This window comes from Diadema setosum, chromosome 17 (genome assembly GCF_964275005.1).
Source record: "Diadema setosum chromosome 17, eeDiaSeto1, whole genome shotgun sequence".
Lineage (NCBI taxonomy): Eukaryota > Metazoa > Echinodermata > Echinoidea > Diadematoida > Diadematidae > Diadema > Diadema setosum.
In genome coordinates this window covers 29049426-29071847 of record NC_092701.1, presented here as the reverse complement: position 1 = coordinate 29071847, position 22422 = coordinate 29049426, and the positions used below count along the sequence as shown (strand labels likewise).

General features: G+C 39.1%; 1 protein-coding gene and 1 long non-coding RNA gene across 2 annotated transcripts; both read right to left on the bottom strand.

Annotated features, from left to right (window-relative positions):
• Window positions 1-1342: 1342 nt before the first annotated feature.
• Window positions 1343-4044, bottom strand: LOC140240697 (uncharacterized). The gene is made up of 3 exons (XR_011902038.1): window positions 3837-4044; window positions 2106-2506; window positions 1343-1378 (listed from the first exon to the last, which is right to left on the bottom strand). It is a non-coding gene; the product is annotated as an uncharacterized lncRNA (long non-coding RNA).
• Window positions 4045-12447: 8403 nt separating this feature from the next.
• Window positions 12448-22105, bottom strand: LOC140240398 (proteasome subunit beta type-1-B-like). Its single transcript, XM_072320168.1, has 6 exons — window positions 21849-22105; window positions 17691-17798; window positions 16985-17066; window positions 16321-16450; window positions 14796-14902; window positions 12448-14022 (listed from the first exon to the last, which is right to left on the bottom strand). The coding sequence occupies exons 1-6, from the start codon at window positions 21935-21937 to the stop codon at window positions 13837-13839; spliced, it is 702 nt and encodes a 233-aa protein (XP_072176269.1). The 5' UTR covers window positions 21938-22105; the 3' UTR covers window positions 12448-13836.
• Window positions 22106-22422: the final 317 nt, after the last annotated feature.

Here is a 22422-nt window from a genome sequence, read left to right as displayed (position 1 = left end):
AGTAATTGTAGCTTTTCACCACTGAAACACCTGGGAAACACAGGGGGGAAAAAGACCAAATGAAAAAATAAAAGGACAAAACACTTTGTGCCTGGTTATTGCAGCCCTTTCAGTTTCCAGTAACAATTTAAGCACATGCAGTTTAGGAGTTTACAGGATTTATATTCCTTACTTGCCACATGGGGCAAGAACAAATTTTCTATGCAATCAATTCAATGTTTCATTCTGATTCACACATTTGAGTACTAACATGTTTGTTGTTACCTCACAGAAAAGACAGAAATAGAGAGTTCAGAAATACGAATGTAGTGTCATATCAGTTAGTATTGCCATCACATGAATGTAGGTCTATGATTTGAATTGATGTTATTCATGTTCAATGTGCATTTATCAGAATCCCCAACAATCCTGGTACAAAGGTGCAGCTTTTTCATTACTAACATGTCTTTTGCTATTATACACAATGAAGGCATAAATTGACAGTAGGCCTATAGGAAGAGCTGGTGTCAGAGCTATTATCATTGCCATCACTCGGATGCACTCAACATAATTATGATATTGACGTCATCCAAGTTCAGTTTTCAAACATTTGCCAGCCACAAAGAAGAACATGAGAGGGGATGTCACTGGCTTCATGGAGCTACATGTAAGTAGCTGGGAGGGCTGGTTCTGATTAATGAGAGGGGATGTCACTGGTTTCACTGAGTTTGGTGGTAGAGAGGGCTGGTCTCCACTGGCGAGATGGATGTCACAGGTCTTGCTGAGCTGCGTAGCCTAGAAGAGGCAGTCTTATTTAGCGAGAGGGGGTGTCACTGGCTTCAACAACCTGGATATCTGGGATGGCACTTGGATGTGATGCTAGCTGTTCCACTGCAATAGAGGCCAACAAGCACATTCTATTGATCTCTCATCTAATGACTGAATGTTGGTGATATAGTAACTACTACACATTTACAATGAAAAATTATTTTACTACTCATATAGACTCAATTAACTATTCAGTATTACACATAGTAAATATTCTCTTTAATGACTAACATTCAAGCAATGACAAGTTTAGTACCGATGAAAGTATTTATGTTAGATGCTGAAAGTCCAATGAAAATACTTAGTAGCCCACTTTATTTATGATATTTACATAAAAATTCCTAAATATGCATGCCAAAGGGACGTCTTCATCATCTAACCTGTTATCTTCTAACATCTGCCCAGGCTCTGATAAAATCAATATCTGTCAGCACTCTCACCAGGTTTTGATCCACTTCAATCTGACCCAAGTCCTTTCCTCAGAGTAGCATTTTCCTCCACAACTAATTGGAGAAGGCAACGGCATTCACGAACTTTTCCATTTCACAGGGGCATCTGGACAGGAGTTCATCTGTATATCAGACACAATGAAAGGCATTAACACTGACTTACAATTAGGATAGTTGCATTAGTTCTTCACCACTCTGTAAATTTAGTCACAGAACTTGCTATCCCTTTTATTTCAGTGTAGAGTCTACCAGGTAGCTTTATCTTGTAGTGCTCACATATATGCAACAGAGAAAACTCCATGAAATATGTTAGAAATAGACTGTCTACTGTAGAAGTTAAATAGCAAAAAGGAAAATAAGACCTACAGACCCCAGCCAAATTTTTGATGAGTTGACACTGCACATGACGTCGGGATGACCTCAGCCTCTCATTGTGCATCTACAAAGTAGGCCCTATGTATACAAGCTCATATAGGGCCTATGTCTTTAAATCCAGCCACATACATGGGATTTGGGGGTCTGTAATTCCACATACAATCATATAGGAGGCCTATATGTGGCTGCAATGTACAAACTATCTAACTTGTAACCCTAAAAGTAATGATCAAGACAACCATAATCTTATTAACCACTACCACAGCTATGGGTTCAAAAAAAAAAATGTTATCAATTATTACAGCAAGAATAATAACAGCATCGTTTGAGAACACAGAGTTAAATCGAACAATTTATTGATGTTTTGTTTACTAAATATCAACATTAATTTTCATTTGCAGGTTCAAAACAGTTGTTGGATCTAGGTGTCTTAAAACAAAATGTACCAGGTAATTAAAGACAGTTTGTACAAACCTTTTGTACCAGTGCAAGGGCTGGTTTCAATGGGCAAGAGGGGATGTCACTGGCTTCATCAAGCTGGGTAGCTGGGAGGGCTGGTCTCGACTGATGAGAGGGGACATCACTGGCTTCACCAAGCTGGGTATAGCTGGTCGAAACTGACGAGAGGGAATGTCACTGGCTTCATCAAGCTGGTTAGCTAGGTCTAGGAGGGCTGGTTTCAACTGATGAAAGGAGATGTCACTGGCTTCACCGAGCTGGGTAGCTGGTCGAAACTGACGAGAGGGAATTTCACTGGCTTCTGACATCAAGCTCGGTAGCTGGGAGGGCTGGTCTCAACTGACGAGAGGGGATGTCACTGGCTTCACTGAGCTGCCTAGTCAGGATGGTCCTTGAATGTGATGCTGGCTGTTGCCCTACAAAAGATACCCACATTTGCCACAATAATATCTGACAGACCTTTCTCAACAACTAGCACCTACTGTGTTACAAAGCATACACCATTAGCCACTACACTAGGGACTGAGTGAACTGCGCTGCAATGCATATACGCCATTAGCCACTTATGTATACGCACAATAGATACACTTCAATCAACATTTTTGCAATGCCATAACCGGAGACAATAATTAGGTACCTTACCAAACATGTGAATTCACGTTTTTGGTCCGCGATCATAGCTGCCGTGACAACATATACACGGTTGACTCTCCACAAACTATTTGTAAAAAGCGAGAGTGACCAGATGATCACTCTACGCAGCTCTTCGCTGACACTTTCACTCATTCAGTGTCGTTTCGTAAAATTGGATTTCTCGCCTATCGCCGATTTGTAACAAACGGCAGTTCTGATGAGTGTCGTAACTTTCTTATTTCGAAATTTTGAGACCCATAATTTGACATGAAGGTAGAATAGGGCAACATAATCCAGAATATGGTAAAATAGGAATTCGCGTATTTACATGCAAAACACTTTAGCGTGCCATTTCTTAATGTGAACAGCGATTTTGTGCAATTGCCAGAAGCACATTTCAAAAAGGAGAACTGTTGAGCCAAATTTGGGATATGTCATTACGCAGAAAAAAAAAAAAATTCCAGTTATCTAATACATTGGCAGAGAAAAAGGGCCTCGGACTAGGAATGGTAGAACATTGGTCTAGGATACCTACCATACTACCTCAATCGCATTCTGAATTCCGGTACACCTTTGGCTTTGTGAATCTGCATGTGGCCTTTCTTCAAATGTGAGTAAAATCTCAGGCAAATTGTGATATATCTTTTAGTTTACCATAATAGAAACAAGTTAGGGTGTGGGGAAAGAGTTCCTTATGTCCCCCCCCCCCCCCACTAGTTTGCACAAATAATGGTTCGATAGGTTGCTGTTGTTGTTGTTGTTTTTTTTGTTTTGTTTTGTTTGTTTGTTTGTTTTTTTTGCTAATGGTGGACTAAATAAAGGTTTAATAATATGGGAAGTCTTCCCATAAATGGCATAACCTTTATTTGGTTTATTATCGGTAAAAAGGAATGCTAGGCCTAGTTTGTTTGTTTTGTGCAAGTTGGTAGGGGGGGGGGGGGACATAAGGAACTCTTTCCGGGTGGGGCATAGGACACCTAACAAAACTACTAATCTAGATTCTAGGCCTACTCATAACAATAGTATAGTGTGTGTAGATCCTCTAAGTGACATCTCTATCAGCAATATACACTATTACATTGTAGGTCCTAACTGAAGTTGACTGTTACTCACACTGAACTGAATGAAGTCTTCCGAGTTTCACAAATTCATTACCGATCCAGCAGAAGTGAAATGACATCTCTGTCGTTCAGCCCCTAGTGTCTTGAGGGGAATTGGGATTGACTTCATTTTATTTTTCTGTCGCCATCTCCATACTCTGTCACTGGTTTTCATGGTCTTCCTCTTCTTGGAGACAGATCTCTCGCTCTCCTCCTGCGGCTCCATTGTTGTGTGGATGGAGTGGTGGTACGGTAAGTAGGCCTATATACGCAGCCAGCAGAGTTCGAGCTGACCCGTGCTAGCTAGCTGCCGGGCTGATGCCGGGAAATGCACCGATAACGCTCGCTAGCCAGTGAACAGGCACCCGGGTTTCGCCTCGCGATCGCGGCGCGTCGATGTACAGCTGTACACTCTATCTTGGGCTTGCTTTTCGCCGAGGAGAAGGCAACAAATCAACGCTGTGCCAAAATCGGACAAAAGAGGGAGGCAAAAACAACACTTGAACGGAGAGCCTCTAAGCCGACCCCCTGTGATTTTGACAAGCGTTACATGTAACGCTCTTCACAAAATCATAGATATCTTCATACTGCCGTATTTTTCATCGATTCTTTTTCATTGCTTAGTCCTTTCATAGGCATTGACCCTTGTTTTTGCCTGTTTCACTTCATGAAATAGTACTTTTGCATTTTGGGTTCCAACACTCCTCCCCAGTCCCTTTAATTTGAGTCTCCCCATGGTCATTATGGATTGCAGCTTGTCGAAGTCTTTGCAAGAAAGTTTCTACACTTTCCCCGTCAGTCATTGTCATGGTATTGAAGTCCGTCACTCTAGCGTATGATGACTTAGCAGGACTAAATCAACGTATGACAGTGGTCTTAGGTCATTGTACATCGTAGGGGTAATGTTGTCAATCCATAGTTGCGCCTGTCCAGCTAATGTCCGCTTAAATACTCTAAGCATGGTCGGTAAGGTCTCATTCTTAGTGGGGTCAATGTCGTGTGCATGTAGATTGTCCTCAAAAGAAAGCATGTGCGCTGTGCACCTGTCTTGGTCAAGTCGGTCTCCGGTAAATTTTGATGGCAGAAAATAAGTTTGTCTAAGGGTGGTCGTGGTACTAGTAGTCATTTCGATATGGTTGCATCGGAGTTTGTTCTTGCGTAGGAAAATTAGAGTGGAGCGGAGCGACAACGTGTCAAAGATATTGAGTGGTAATGGAGCTAAACACATGCATCTGTGGTCTGATGGGATTATGAAGTCTGTATGCTTTTTAGACTTACACTGGTAGTCCATGGGCCAAGACCAAAAAAATGGGTTATTGGTACCACCTGAGGTGGCAAAACCTTTTTGGTGTCAGTTTATTTGTCGGGCATAGATATGCTTATCAAGCTATGATAGCATTTCCAAATGAGTAGCTGAGTCATAATAAATGAATTTTTAACCAATTTGGTATCGTTGTTATATCCCTATACTTCTGAATCGAGACTAACCGCTATACAAAGAAGAGCACTGTCTTCTTTATGTCCCACCGAACTAGAAACACAGACGGTGGTATGACCACAGGTTTTCTGTTGTAAATGCGGTGCGCTTAATCTTTATTCAAGGCAGTGAAGGGAATATCCAAAGGTTATGATGTCCACAGCGCTTAGTCTTTATTCAAGATGGTGAAGGGAATATCCAAAGCTTATGATACAGTGTATATCCCTTTATCTAAAAACCAAAAAAACCAAAAAGCAATTCCTCATGGATTTTGCCGTATTTTTCAATTATTCATCATTTTCCGGTGAAAACGCTACAGTGAAAACGCTAATACCATGCCAATGTCGCTTTATTTCCTTCCAACAATGAAAGATAATGCAAAAACAATGTACCAGTACACTACAATACATTATAATAAATAATATTGTAAATGAACAGAGTGATTTTTGTTTAAAACTGATGTATTTGTTGAGAGGGTAGTATAAAAACAGTATAGATAATCCCTTTTATTAGGAACTTTAGATATGATAACGGTATATTGTTTTGTTTTTTTCTTTTCTTTTTTAGCAATTTAGAGAAAGTTTCATTTCAATCTTGATTAACATAATGTTTGATGTGAGGAATGGAAAATGTAAATCTTCAGAATAAGCATAACTGAGCTGTATGGGTACAAGAATAATACTTACTGTTTGGGTGCAGTGATCAGAATAGCCAAAAAGGTCATGATAGTTGTCTGCCACAAACTGACAGAGAGTCAGTACTTCTCTTTCTGACCAATTTGGATTCCTCTTTTTTGCCTGTTTGTGAAACAATAATGATGTCCACAGCGCTTAGTCTTTATTCAAGACGGTGAAGGGAATATCCAAAGCTTATGATACAGTGTATATCCCTTTATCTAAAACAAAAACAAAAACAAAAAGCAATTCCTCGTGGATTTTGCCGTATTTTTCAATTATTCATAATTTTCCAGTGAAAACGCTACGGTGAAAACGCTAATACCACGCCAATGTCGCTTTATTTCCTTCCAACAATGAAAGATAATGCAAATGATAATGATAATGGTAATGGGTTGTTATCCGCCCAGAACCCATTTTGCTGGTGTGGCGTGTCTGACGATATTCTTTCGTCTTGCAAAAAGCAATCTATCGATCTCTACCACGACACTGGGACCTCTGATTTGATGTTGATGATTTTGAAAGTATTGCACGCAGACATTGCGAAGGAACTGCATCCAGTCAGCTGCCGTTCTGTGGGACACTCCGATCTCCTTCATTATGACGTCCTGAGGTAGCCCTCTTGCCCGACCACAGTTCGTTGACCAAATATATGACAGTGCAAAAACCTGCCAAGAGTTGTAGGTGGCTTTTCTCAATAAAAGTTCCCTTACAAATGTTCACTGTCTTCCGACAGGCTTTGGATGAGCAATGCCATGTGACACCGTCAATTGTCCTGTTGTAGGGTCTTTTCTGACATGGCCACATGCAGGACAGTCCATGTGTGTGGGAAGTAGTCCATGGTTTCGACACTGCCCGGGGCGTAACAAGGTTGCCGTGTCCTGCAGCTTTACTTTGACCAGAAAACCTTTCAGGCGGGTTTTTATCTGCCCAGAACCCATTTTTGTGGTATGATGTGTCCGACGTTATTCTTTCGTCTTACCAAAAGCGATCCATCGATCTTTACCAGGACACCGGGACCTCCGAATTGCACGCAGACATCGTGAAGGAACTGCATTCAGTCAGCTGTCGTCCTGTTGGACACTCCGATCTCCTTCATTATGACGTCCTGAGGTAGCCCTCTTGTCTGACCACAGTTTGTTGACCAAATACAGTAGATGACAGTGCAATAACCTGACAGAGTTGCAGGTGGCTTTTCTTGAAAAAAGTTCCCTTACAAATGTTCACTGTCTTTCGACAGGCTTAGGATGGGCAACGCCACATGACACCATCAATTGTCCTGTTATAGGGTCTTTTCTGACATGGCCACATGCAGGAGAGTCCATGTGTGTGGGAAGTAGTCCATGGTTCCGACACTATTTGAAGGGGTACAGGTCCGTGGCAATTTGTGTCCACAGAGGAAATAGTGGACTCTCTGAGAAGCGCTGGGACCACATAAACTCTGCCAGGTAATCCCCAATCATCTCCCGGTTGGTCTGTCCTTGCTGCGCTTTGAACTTCACCCTCTGCCGCATTGATTCCACTCTGTTCGTGGTTACTCCAGTGTTTCGGGTCTATGCTGTGATTTACCACTTCGTGTCGATACTGCCTGGGCAGGTTCGGCAAATTATTGTACGCTCGCCGCATGTCTGTCCAGATGATGCTGCCCGGGGCCACCCATTGTTGGATGTGGTGAAACAAGGTTGCCGCGTTTCCGCAGCTGGACTTTGACCAGAAAACCTACCTTGCGGGCAGGTTTATATCTGCCCAGAACCCATTATTCTTTCGTCTTGCGAAATGCGATTTATCGATCTCTACCATGACGCCTGGACCTCCGATATGATGTTGATGATTTTGAAAATACTGCACACAGAGGTCACAAAAGAAATCTGCATCTAGTCAACTGTCGTCCTGTTGGACACTCCGATCTCCTTCATTTTGACGTCCTGAGGTAGCCCTCTCACCAAACCACAGTTCAATGACCAAATATATGACAGTGCAAAAACCTGCCAGAGTTGCAGGTGGCTTTTCTTGAAAAAAGTTCCCTTACGAATGTTCACTGTCTTCCGACAGGCTTGGGATGAGCAACGCCACGTGACACCATCAATAGTCCTGTTGTAGGATCTTTTCTGACATGGTTGGCCACAGGCAGGACAGTCCATGTGTGTGGCAAGTAGTCCATGGTTCCAAAACCAACGAACTATGGCATCGACGTCATATTTGAATCGATGGCCAATCTTGGTTAGAGATATTCCTCCAAACTCTGCCTGGTTCGGCATATTCCTGCCCAAAGGCTGAGCAGCAGCCATCTTACAAGATGAAAATGATAACTCTCTCGTTTGAAAAGAAGCCTAGGATGTTTCACCACCCCCTGATCTGACACTGGGTTTTTTAAAGAGTTTTATACGAAAATGAGGGAGGGGGATTCTACAGTGTATAATACTCTGAGATTTCCTTGATGATTAAATCTTTGCTGCTATCAAAAGCATCCTGCTTTCTTTTTGTTTGATGTTTTGATATCTCGAAAATGAGAAACAGCTTTAGAGAGACAATACAGGTGTCTTTATTCATGAATCATGTTGATATATTACATAGAAACAGTGACATATTAATTTGATCGTATGACATTGAGGAGGCGAGATGTTATTTGCTGTTAATTCCACTGGAAAGGGGGTCCTTTATTATTATGGTACTGTGAGTTCATGTGGGTAAAGCAGCTGTGAGAAGACAGTGGAATTAGCGCTGGCGTGAGAATGACAAAAGTGAGAACACAGGCCGGACACTGGTAGAGCTGATGACAGAATCCTGTCACTCAGTGGTTAATGGATACTCCATCTACGAAGTATCTAATGTCTTTATTTTTCCTTTGAATATATGCACAGTTGGGAAAAGGATGGGGTCGGGGCTGGATAAGATACAAAGTGGATGGAAGAAATTGAGACAAGACTAGATGATTTAGGATGGGGAAAGAAAGCTGACAATGAATAGAAACATTACTATTATGTCTGAACAGAGGGCAGACCCCCCGCTTCATGATCAGAGACTAGGATCAGGTTTAGTGACCTGAAATGAAAGGACTAGTGATTTATGACTCGACAGAAGCCATCACTTGTGGAAAGGAAAGTGTGATAGACTGAGGTTTGTTATGATAAAGGGAAGAGTGCAAGGTATGACGATGAAAATAAGTGCGAACACTGACTACCAATGATTAAAGAAATCAATGCTTTTCTGTGTGAGCTGTACAATAAACAATTACATTTCTTGTTTCACGGCTCGACTTTGAGCAAAGCATAAAATTCTAAGATGCTCTCGTTTAACTTTGGAACAGTCTAAAAACCCACTTGCTGCACACGTTGGTTTAAATAGTTCCAAAGTTAAACTCTCGCATCCAATTCTCACTGATCCACTCTGTCCTGTGCATCATTTGTATATTGTTCACCAAGCGGCCATGCTGTGACTTTTGCTTCAAGGGAAATATTGTCATGTCTTCCTCTTCAAGTTCAGACCCCCTTGTTGTGTCCTGAAGAATGTTCATTAACAAGCAATCATACTACTGTAAACGAGAAAATGTTCACGATGTTGAAATTTTCGCACATTTTGTGCAACCAGAAGGTAGCGCGGAAATAAAGCAGACGAATATTTTTGCTTGCCATATGTTCCTTTGCGTGATGTCTTGATTCCGCAGCATTAAAAACATGCAAAACTCTTGTTACCCGCTCAAGCGCAAAAAATTAGTCACGCGAAAATATCCACTTTTACAGTAGTACATTGTATTCTCAATCTTTCTCAATCTCAATATGATAGGGACTTCAGCATATTTGAAAATAACCATCAATGAGATTATTGCAGATAGAGGGGGGGGGGGGGTCATAACTGAATGTAGGCCTAAGTATTTTTCAACCTTGCATTTCTGGTAGATCCTGTTTGTTGTTCCTACGTATTTTATCGATGTTATTTCTAATGTCATTTTATATCTACAGGTGTATTTATGTCACTAATTTTCATGCTGATTGGCAGACGCTCACAATTCAGTGGATCCATCTATATATTTTGCTTTATTTTATTTAGATGGATTCACACTGCCATCCTATTACTCATGGGTACTATACAATCAATTTCATATTTGCATGTTTAAATCTGATTAGGTTACAGTGATTCAATGAATTGTGGCTTTTCTAATTGATGATTGCATCTGTTTCTCAAAAGAAATTCTTAAACCGACTTATCGTATTGATGATTATTATATAGTATACAGTCTCCATCAGTGTAAGTCATGAAACATCTCAATTGTTGGAGCGCTCTTTAACCTGTTCCTGAATTTGTCTATTATTTTTGTAACTTATGATATGTTGATAAGTGCAATTATTCGGTATCTCATCATAGCATGTGATAATACAAAGTGATATGACAATTTAATTGAATGTCATTGTTACGTAATAAAACTGTCAATGTTCTCCTCATTATGCATGCCATGACTACATTGCGTCTACATGACAACAGCACGTCTACAGGACAACAGCACTGTAAAGGGTGCGCACCCCCAGCCGTGTCTAATACCAACTAAGTCTGTCTAGGAGTGCGTGCTCTACGTGTTCAATTTTTGTTTTGGTTTGTTTTGATACCGCCATTGTCAAGACTCCTGAAGAAGGATAGGACGCCGAAAATTTGAGTCGAATAAACTCATGCGTTATTGGCCAAAAAATGCATTATCAGTTTGTTTCTTCATTCTTCGTGGAGCCAATACATGAAATCTTAAAGGGATTGTACAGTATTGGTGGAGATGAGAATAGGGCTTTTAACTTTTTGCGAGATACCAAGAAAACACTTATGAATAGTACAGAGCATACCATTTTAAGAGGAATTCAAAGTTTATTTGATGAAAATCGGGTTTGGAATGACTGAAACATCCAAAAACAAAGTAAAACAAAGTGATCGTAATAAAGTGTGGGTCCCACACTTATTAGAATCGCACTGTTTTGGATATCTCAGCCATTTCAAACCAATTTTCATCAAATAAACATTGAATTCCTCATGGAATTACACACTCTTTCATATTTTATTACAGATTTCTCATTATCTCACCAAAAAAATGTTACAAACCTGAAGTTAGGTCTCAACCAATACTATATATATATATATATATATATATATATATATATATATATATATATATACATACATAAACATATTCATCATGATCATTCATTAGATATTTACCCATTTAACCATACCCTCCATTCCTTCTTTTAATTTCAAGAAATCCTCTTGTCTTCCCAGTAATATTTTCTTTCTTTCCTTTATTCAAACTTTCTTTTTATTTCAATTTCAGTTTATCTGTAGTTCTGTTTCCTTCAAATCTTTCGTGCTTTCCTAATTACCTTCTTGTGTATGTTTCCTTCTTTCCTTCGTTTTGATTCATCTCTTTAAGTTTCCATCCCTTTGTCTTTCTAAGTTCATTATTTCTTTTCCTGTCATTTCCAGTCAATCTTTATTCTTTATATTTCAATTGTCCTCCTTTCTTTTCTAGCTCCTCTACCTCTCTTTCCTTAAAAATGTAGATTCTCCCTACCTTGTAAATATTGTTATTATTGTTTTTGTAATCTTTTTAGGGCTACGTTATTTTGTATTCAAGAATTTTCTCATTCTCCCTTCCCTTTTCCCTTTTTCTCCTCTTCTATAATTATAATAATAATTAATCTATAATTCTATAATTTGCACATTTTAATTTCCCTTTCCCTTATTCTCCCCTTTTTGTCTCTCTTCTTTTGTATCTATCCTCCCCCCCCCCCCCTCTCTCTCCAATTTGAAGGAAACAGAAAGCCATAATTGACATTTAGGCTACATTCTACCTTGTAAAAAAATTGTTTTATTTCTCGTATAAATATTCTACATGCCACGTTATTGTATCCACATGTTTTCTTCTCTATCTCCACCTTCCTTTTCCTTAACCCCCCCCCCCCCCTTGCTGCTATTCTCTCTCCTATATCCCTCCCATTCTTGAGTCATTCGTAAAACATAATTCACATTACACACACACACACACACACACACACACACACACACACACGTACACACAGAATATTGAGTAAGAACTCCGGAAATCACTTTGACGCAAGATGCGATTCATGCTGAGGGAAAGAAAAAAAAAATTATCTCTTTACAGATACCATAGAAATATCGCTGTGATCAGTATGGATGTGATAGCTACATTCAGCTCAAACAGCCTGCTGCACTAAGCTGGGCTGCTGGCTGACATGTGTATGTATGACCACACCGATTGCTTGTGTTCAAATGTGCAATTTCTTGACTAAAAGTGTGCAAACGGTGAATGTCCACCTTCAAAACGCTAATTGAGACCCAGATGCAAGTTATTTGATGTTGTGGACCATTTAGGGTGAGTTTGTACATTCTGTTTGGAGATCATTTGACAAACAGGTGTGAAAGTACACTAGCGCCCACAAATGTAACCAATGCATACACATGCTAAAGAGACATTTCTACTTGATATCATTTACAAAACTGATTTATTTTCATCAATGTCATAGTATGGACAGGGTGTGTTGTACAAGATACTGTATGTACATGATGACAGCTAAATGTACTAGAGATAACACAAGACCATTTGACAGTCTCCATTGGCCTGAATTCACAAAGGTGGTTTAGACCATTTAGACCATGGTTTATGCAAATTACTTCTGCAGAAATATATGTGATCTACTGAGTATGTTGACAGACATCCAGCAATAAACATGTACTGATGCATGCATGTCTTAACATTTCCCTATTTCATGCTTATTTTAGTCCATGGACTAAATTTAAACCATGGTCTGAATTTAAACCTCGCACCTCAGTGAATTTAGGCCCATGAGTTCAGTAACATTAAAAGAGCCTGTACATATTTTCATCCTCCCTCTCCCTCCGATACCTTTTTTAGTTTGTTTTAAATAAACTCAAAGATTGAGAATGTAATTCAAATGAGTAAACTTGAATGTTGTGGATGAGATCTGATTTCTTTTTCTTAGGTGTTGGAACTAACTGGTACTTTTGAGTTGGGAGGTAATTTTTCAATGTCAAAGCTGGCCAAGGAATCACTAAATCTGGCACAAAAATTACTACTGTACAAAGCTGAATATCTGCACATTCTATGGTTGACAATTTTTACTTACCTGACAAAAATATCTCCATCATTACTGTAAATTTCTTGGTTTGCTAACCTCCATGAGAATCCTGGCTTACACAGGACAACTAACCCACAAGGCCCTAAAGTCAATGTGTGCATGAATACATCAGCATTATTTTTTTGTTTCTTTCAGAACTTGCCTGCATGAAATGCAGGCCATACTCGACATTTCCAATTACAGCTCCGTACACGTATCACATTTCCACTGACTGCTATGCACTGGATATGGGACCAGGCTTATAAAACTTTTTGTAGGATTCTTCTTGTATCAGACATCACCTGATTCCCCCAAATCTGCATTTCAAGAAATAAAATCACTCATGAAGAACAAACTCATGTTGTTTCTGCTTTTACTCACATATTCCCACATGATGTCATATGTGGCAATAACACCTATTTCTCATGACACTGTGAGCACTTTCTTTTCACTCTCTCTTAAGTTACATCATTGATGAAGCAATGCTAGAGAACATTTTTAAGACTCGAGTTCAGTCACAGATAAAACCAAAGTCATCCATAAGCACAGGAAATGATCATCTCTACCCTGTGGTCTTGGACCACCATCTTGTAGCGCTCAATTCTTCTTGACTGAGATGTCACTTTTGTGGACATCACATTCAAACATAACACAGACTATGTAATGATATGAGACACTGACAATACAACACTGATATCTACACTACTCCGAGACATGTTGCACGATTTAATCTCGTCTGAGTGGGAACCGCTCCTCCTTGACCCCGTCCTTTGTCATGATGTGGAGGACGATCCCGTCTCCGGTGTAGATGTCGCGCTCCGCCGCCGAGATGAAGACGTCCTTGACCAGGGCTACGGCCTTGTCCAGTGAGATGGGTTCCTTCACCCACCCTTCCTGGTTCTTGCCTCCAATCTGAGGGGAGGGGGAGAGAGGGGGACAAATCCAAAAACATCAGGATGTGTTGTACGCAAGTGACTCCTGTTACAAATAAGTCTTCTGGACCTACACTTTGTACGTTTGTTTTTTCCATTATAATAATATTTCTTTATAACTGAGAGGAATTTTGCACCATGGACTGTACACATACAAAATTCATATTTCCTGGCAGAGCATGAAAAATTACTTGGGGGAAATTTTCTACTTTTACAGTAGGCACATCAGAAAAACAAATATGGTGCATTTAAAACTTTAAAACAAGTCACCCTGTTTCACTTTTTTCTAAAATGTTCAATCTGACAAAATTGAAGATGAGATGAATTAACATGAAACTGAAAACAGATATTTTATCACCGACATACAGATTTGCACACTCATAACTTTCCTCTATCAATTCAGGTGCAGAATTAACAGCAGCTTACAAACCGGCAATAAGCCCATACATGTAGAGCTGAGACTATAGCTGGGAAGAATGACTAATGCTTATATTACAGTGGACTCCCATTATAACGAAATCCTTGGAACCGGCAGATTTCTTTTGTTATAATGAAATTTTGTTAAAACCAAACAAATAAACAATAAAAATACATAGTGGATAATGTTGTGGCCTGAATTTTTGCTTTGTTGTAACTGGAATTTCATTATAGCCATGTTTTTTTATAACAGGAGTGCACTGTAACCGAACAAAAAAAACCAAAAAGTTAAGATGCACAAAGCATGAACTAAAGAGTGATTTTCTGATCACTGACCTGATTATCCAAGAGAGGCTGTAGAAGGGCACTGGATGACCCTGCAGCTCGGTATGTCTCCCTCTCATACGACCCCACAGGATCAAAGCTGTACACACACCCCTTGCCTGGAGGATCAAAACCAACAATCATTGTGATTTTACAGTGAAATAATGCCTCCGGCGACAATTTGTAGCGGAGGTATAAAAAGCAGGGGACAATGAACAATTTCAAGCATTACTTATCAACTAATCTGCAAACAGAACTGCCGCCTTTGAAGCTTTGTGGAGCTTTGTGTCACTTGATATGAAACTCACTCAAGTAAAAGTATGACACTTTTGTGCACAAACTGATAAGACAGTTTGAGTTGCAAGTTGATGACATCATAAGTTCTGCTAGTATGCATGTGTGGCTGCAACTAAATCACCATTTGGTGAAAGCATATGTGACAGCCCAGCTAAAAAAACAAAAAACAAAAACAAAAGTAGCCAAAATGAATGCCTACTTTTCTATATAGTTTAAAAGAGTAAGCTCTAAACTCTAAAATCATATATGGCTAGTTAAAATTGGACCATCCAAACCCATTCAAAAAGTGACTGACATGCGGATGGACAGTTTCACAGATAAGGGAGAAAAGAGGATTTAAAGATCAGAGTCACTGAAGTGTGCTTTGCACAAGTATCAATTTCCCAGTGAAGCAGCACCTGTCCCCAAAAAATATGGTCCTGAAAAACTGCTAATATCTCTACTTTAGTTTTGTTCTAAACCATCAAATTTTGGCAGTAGGTAACAAAAGGATTACTCTCCTACTGTTGTAAGACAAACTTTACAAATTTGAGGCGTTCAACCCAGTACATGTTTTGGTCCATTACATAGAATCACATTCTGCATTTTTTTTTCTTGTTTTTTTGTGGGTTTCAGCTAGCAGTCATATTAGTTATAAAACCATTAATTTGATTTTTGTCTAAATTTGATTTTACTGCAAGGCAATTTAACCATACGGTAAAGTTGCATTTTAATTGATGATGGAAAGGTTTTGACAATGTTGCAACAATCAATAATGTGCAAGAATGATAGCTGTGATAAGCAATGCATAGGTGATATTGCAATATAAAGCACAATCAGTCAATATAACTCCTCACTAAGATTTGTGTTGGGAGGGACAGGGTTGATAAAATACATTTACTGTATAAGCTCTTATTTTCATGACTGAGGAGATCAAGGATGTCTTTGAGAGATGCTGTTTTGCGAATTGACACTAATGCTATCGTGAGTGCACTATTTTGTATTACCCTAGCACATGGTGACATTATCATGTGTTGTTAAATTTGCAGTCCAACAGTGTTTCGCAAAATTCTCGCCAAAAAAAAAAATTAAATAAATAAATAAATTTTAAAAAAAAATCCAAGCTTATACAGTATACTGCCCTCTCCTTTCTCATGTTACATTACAAACTCTGGGGGTTTTCCACACAAGAAGTGTGAAAAGATCACCAGATCAAGGAAGATTTCTCTCCACAAGATAACACTGATGACATGAATCTTACCATCATCATCCAGGCCAGCCAGGATATTGTAGGTGTAATAGGGGAAGAACCTCCTGTAGTAGAGGATTGTGGATAGCATGGCTGCAATGGCAGACGTCTTCATCTGCTTGTGGTGCTCGTGTTCGTACATCTTGGAAAAGAAGACCACAAAAAGAAAAGGAGGGGAAAAAAAGATGAGACAGATACAAAAGAAAAAGAAGGCAAGATCATATTGCAGAAGTATGTGGTTCACATTCCAAACCAGCGTTACTAAACACTGTGAGTGCACACACTTTATGAAAACTCATGTTCTTCTTTATTTGACTGTTGACACAGTTCATTCATTCTTTGTTTTCACTTTACATGCTCATCTTTTGCGGGTGTAGCCAATTTACCTACTTGTGTATGCTCAAATTTTGTAGGCTAATATTTACAAAATTCTGATATTCTGTGTATTCCAGTCGTGCAACTGTATTCATTAATGTTCAAAACAAAAGACAATCGTTTTACCAGCATACAAGGGGCACACAATTTGCATAATACAAAAACTATTTGCCATTTTACTGAAAAATCACGTCTTACAGAACTTAGAAACAATTAATTCTCTTCTGTACTGAACATCAATTTCTTCAATTCTGATTGAACAAACAAACAAACAAACAAAACAGAAGTATCGTCCATTTACCTTCAGCCTTGCACCAAGGACTTTTGTCAATGTCAGAACATCTCCATGAAAACCTGCACTGCCAAGCACTGTCGCATCAGTTCTGCAGTAAGAAAAATACATTTCACGTCACTACTTAAAATATCTCAATATCACTTACCTTGATGAGTGTAACTTGTACGTCCACTGAAATGACCATACACTCAATCCATCGAGAAACAAAAAAAAAAAACAAACCTGTAGTCTCTACAGCAGACTCTTGTTTTTTCTACATTTCAAAGCCTGCTTCCTACTTCACACTGACATAGAAATTTTGAGCAGTAGTTATGCAATATGTCATCACTCCATACATCTCTGCAACTCAACAACTACACATATGTAGTCTCAAATCATATTTTCAGGAAAAAGACACTCTTTCAATTCAAATGCAGAGTTTTCTAACCAAAGCATGTCCGAGCATTCCTCTTCCTTGGGCATATATCATATTCACCACCAACTAAAATTGTATCAGTTTGATATTCATACATTGGTTTTTCATGAATTTCACATTTTCAAATTTTCCCTTGAAAGTTACAAATCCCATTTCCTTTGTCAGTCGGTGTGAATGGTTGATATCCCCGAGAAAACAGCTTGTCTCTTTGTTTTTTCTTTCTTTTTTGAAGTCATGAAGACCATTACAATGACAAGATCAGAAGGAATACTGAGGCTTCGAAATCTCGAAACTTACAGTTGGTACGTCTTTGGGCTGTCTCGTGTGTGTATTGCAAAGCCTTCACTAAGTCTGGTGTCGGATGCTATGATGGCATAGTCTTCTCCAGCCATGGCTAAAAGAGTCCTGGAGGATGATAAAGAATAATAAATTCAATATATTAATAACTGCTTAGTCTTCACTCAGCCATACACTTTGTTATGTGTACAGTGACAATATTTCCATGAAGTTTGATCAAGCCATGTAGGCTACAAGCTATTGCGGCACATCCTCATATAGAGAATTAATGTTTATGAGAAATGAAAATGAGAAAATGAGAACTGCATATTTTGCTCAAAAAAATTAAACATCTAAACTCATAACACTCTCTAGTAAAATCTGTAGTAATCATGGTAAAAACTGAAATTATTAATATTAATATTATTATCATAGTATTATGTGCAGGTTGTGGTCTTCAGAAAATGTACATGTACATGTACAATGTACTTTAAAATCTGTGAGGTACACTCTAAGACTACACAGGGTTTGTACATCTATTAAACCTGACTAATAGGTAGACATCACCTGAATACAAAAGAAAGCATGTGTTTTTTGGTTTACTCAAATATTGCTCAGGATTGAAGGGTTAGTTGCAATTGCTCTACATTTACAGCTGTACTTGGAGAGCATTGAGCCACCGAATTTACTGTCCAGCACTGGAAGCTGGATGCTTTGGTCAGTTTACTTACATGAAGGGTACATCAGGCTTGGCAACCACTGTCAAGATTTCCTTGTTTGCATCCCATGCCAAAGTTTTATATTTTCAGTGATGAAAAAGACCCCAAAAAGGTATGCCAAATTCATAGTGAACTTTGGCCAGTTTTTAGCTGTTATTTTTTTTTTTTTTTTTTTTTTTTTTTTAGAAGTTTATCCATGTGCAGTCATACTACACAAAATTATGCAGTTTTATGAGAAGACAGAAACCTTCCAAGTGCACGCAGGGAGTTTCGCTGGTAAGTTCTCCAGAAGTTTGAGGTCACACTGCCCAAACTATGTGAAGAAAAATACCAGGTAGTGAAACTACTCCTAGTTTCCTATAGTGTGACCATGCCTAGATGCTACATTAAAGATGGCACAAGTATAATTAATGAATCAAACTGGCAGAAGTAAAAATCTATCACCCCTAGGAAAGCACTTGGGATGCACAGACCTCTGCCAAGTAGCTAATTTTGTCCCATTCACACACACTGAAAATCACCCTTTTTCTTTTCAATGATAAGCCTTTCTACTAATGTCTCAGCATCCACTGTGAACAGCTTTTTACTGTGCCTTTAGCGTGCACTCAAGTACACACAGCTTGAACTCCCTCGTTTGCTGTATGGCCAATTTGTCAATGATAGACAATCCTTTAATTTTTTTTTTTCAATTGCTGTATCAAGACAGTGATTTTTATCACCATTAATCATTTGCTCCTTGTGTCATTACAAGTGTATCAATTCTTCTTGTGAGTTTCATCCAAATGTACCTTAACTTTTTGAGTTGTAGAAGTCTATCTTGCAAACAGACAGACAGACAAATGCGGCAAAATCATTGTAACCTCCTTGGCCGAGGTAAAAAACTAAGACGAATTGTCAGCTGCAGCAACGCAGGTGGGATATTGCAAATGAGGAGAAACAAAACCATCACTTGATTTAAATTCATTTCCAGATAAAGTTTTGCATCACCAGTCAGCCTGCACAGGGTGGGCAATTTGTGTGGCAATAGTTACTTTTAATATATATCTAGGCCTATACTATTGTAGACATCTGTTAGTCTAGTTTAATCAACAAATGAAACTGCCCCTGCCAAAAATAAGCATCCTGTTCCCTGTCACAAACAATATGTGACCCTGCACCACAAAACGAACAAAAAGTCGCCAGACATGCATTTTTAGTTAAGGTCAGATTCTGAAAGAGCAGACTCTAAGCTTTAAAATGATATATAGCTCAATACAAATGGACTTTCCTAACCTATCTAAATATTGGAAAGAAAGTACATAAGTGAGAACTGAGAAAAGAGGCTCTGAAGCACATGGTCTATTCAAGCGTTTAATCTTTACCAAGCCGCGCTCGCTGTGCGATAAATGGAATAACAAGATGATGACCACCAGAGCAACAACAATGAAGGGATTAACAGATTAAGATGAAATTGCGCATGCTTTATTAAAACATTCTGTTGATGATCAATGCCAACTTTCAAAGCAGTAGCTTTATCCCTTCTAAAGTTATTGTCCCAGAGTTTAAAGTGATGAGCATGAACAGGGTTTTTAAGAAATGAAAAGAGGATTCTTTGAGAAACACCTAATCACACTATTCCACTAAAAAGTGTTCCAGAAAAACTGCTAATAACCCATTTCCACTTCGTTTTATGATCCCAAACTTTAGTATGATGTAGAAGAAGACTCGCTCTTTCAGAAAATATGAAAAAGTCAAGATTGGCTAGGTTGACCTATTTCACCTATTTTCAGCTCTCACACAAAATTAGTGCATGCGACTTTTTGTTCGTTTTGTGATGCACGGTCACATATGATAATTTACTCTGTTAGACCCAAGCTAAAACACGCTAAACATTTCTGTAGTCTAACATCACATGCGCACAAATTTCAAATCCATAGACTGGATAGATGTCAGTGTGCACATGCGCCGGCCGTCAGTTCAGTATAGCTCTCCCAGGTTCCTCTCGACCCGAGTCACGTTAAGTCATCAATTCGAACAGAAAGGGATTATCGGCAGAACCAAACCTAGCCCGAAGCCTGTTGTCAATACTTCAACTTTACAGGTAAGTCTTCAAATTGAAGACATTTTTCGATTTTAAGTTGATATTTATCCACGATACTACCCTACGTGTATCATGATCCTGAATGCTACAGTGCGGAGCCCCATTACGCATTACGCTATGCGTATGGGGCTGCTGGTCGCAGTTACGTTACTAGACCGATACAGTACCATGACTAGACAACCTCATAGGCCCGAATTCACGAAGGTGGTACAAATGAAACCATGGTCTAAACCATGGACAAAAACCGTGGAGCGCCAAGTGTCGCATGGAAAATTTTGTTACAAAATCAGTCATTTCGTCGGTGAAATGATTATTTTGTAACGAAATGACAACATTTTGTAACTAAATGAACATTTCGTCCACGAAATGATAATTTCATTATCGAAACAGTCATTTTGTCGACGAAAATGACCAATCTTGTAACGAAATATTCCGTGCAACACTTGGCGCTCCATGGTTTTTGTCCATGGTTTAAACCATGGTTTACTTTGTACCACCTTCGTGAATTCGGGCCTAGTAGTCAGTAACTAGTAGTAGACCTCTAACGTTAGTACTGTATCACCAAGCGTTGTGGGACCGGACAGGTTGTGGGACCGGACTAAAAATTTTCTTCCATAAACACAATAAAATCCCATGAAATAAGCATAAAATACAAACAATGGCTTTTGAATAAATAGATCAATTTTATACCAATTTTTGAGGTAACTTCTCTAGCTCTAACGTTAAAGCAGAATTCGGCGATTTGTTTCACAATTTGTCAACCAGAAGCGCGCAATATTCTTTCATGCGCGCGATGTGAAACTTGTGCGCGTGTTAACAGCAAGTCAGAAACAACAAACTTCAGTGTTAATCCATTCCCATAAACAATACACGGAGGCTGGCTACAACATTCAAAATATATTTGCAAGGGTTTCATGTTTAGTTAAGTTCTCTAATTACGACAAAAATTGATTTTGTTCGCTTTGCTTTGGAAGAACTCTTAAGTATCATTTTCAGAACCTCATCATTGTGTATTGGAATATTTTTATTGAGAATGGCAATGTGAAAAATTCATCTAAATCTCAACTTCTTAAGTGTCCGGGTACACACAACCCCCCATCATCATCAAGACATCATGTTTACAGTCGGACAGTACAGAGTGTACTAAAATTTATCAAATTTTTACCGATTGTCGGGCTCAATGTGGTGCGTGTAGTGCAGTGCGATATCAAACATTACAATCTAATGTGTTAGTTTACAAAGTATTAACAGTTACTTCAAATACTGGGGTGCAAGATAACAAATGTAGGATATAGGACCTTAAAAGGCCTAACAGTTAACAATTAACGTTTAACTTAAGCATGAAAAGTCTAACATGACCGAGAACACCCGCCGTCTTACCCTCCATTGAAAGAATATGGATTGAAGCGTTGATGTTCCACTGGATGGTAACTCGGAACCTCTTGGTAGCCGTGAGGTATGCTCTGCATTTTGAGTAAAGGTAGGTTTTAGGAGAACAAAATGACAAATAAACGGCCGAATAAACTATGTAAAACCAAGCATTCAATCGGTAATGTGCATGCCATACAATGTTGTCACACAGTCGGTGTTCGTGATCCTCTCGTTCTATTTTCGCCAGTCACTGCTAGCTCGTACAGCTACAGTACAGCTTCGAGGCGAGCCGATCGATAGAGCAATGATTCATTACTGACGCAGATGGCGCTGCTTCAAAAGATCCCCGTTGCACAGGAATGTCACCATCCGCGCACACACTGCAGTAAGATTACAGTCCAAGGCTAGGCTCCATAGAAAGTGCACGTAACCTTGTTTTTTGATATACAGTTTGTACATGTACAATGTTTTTTGATGATTTCTTATCGGTTCGAGGGTGCTGATTCCAAACCACTCGCGTAACCTTGAGCGTTGTCTGCAAAATGCAAAAATCCAAAATGGCCGCCAGATATGCTAATTAAGT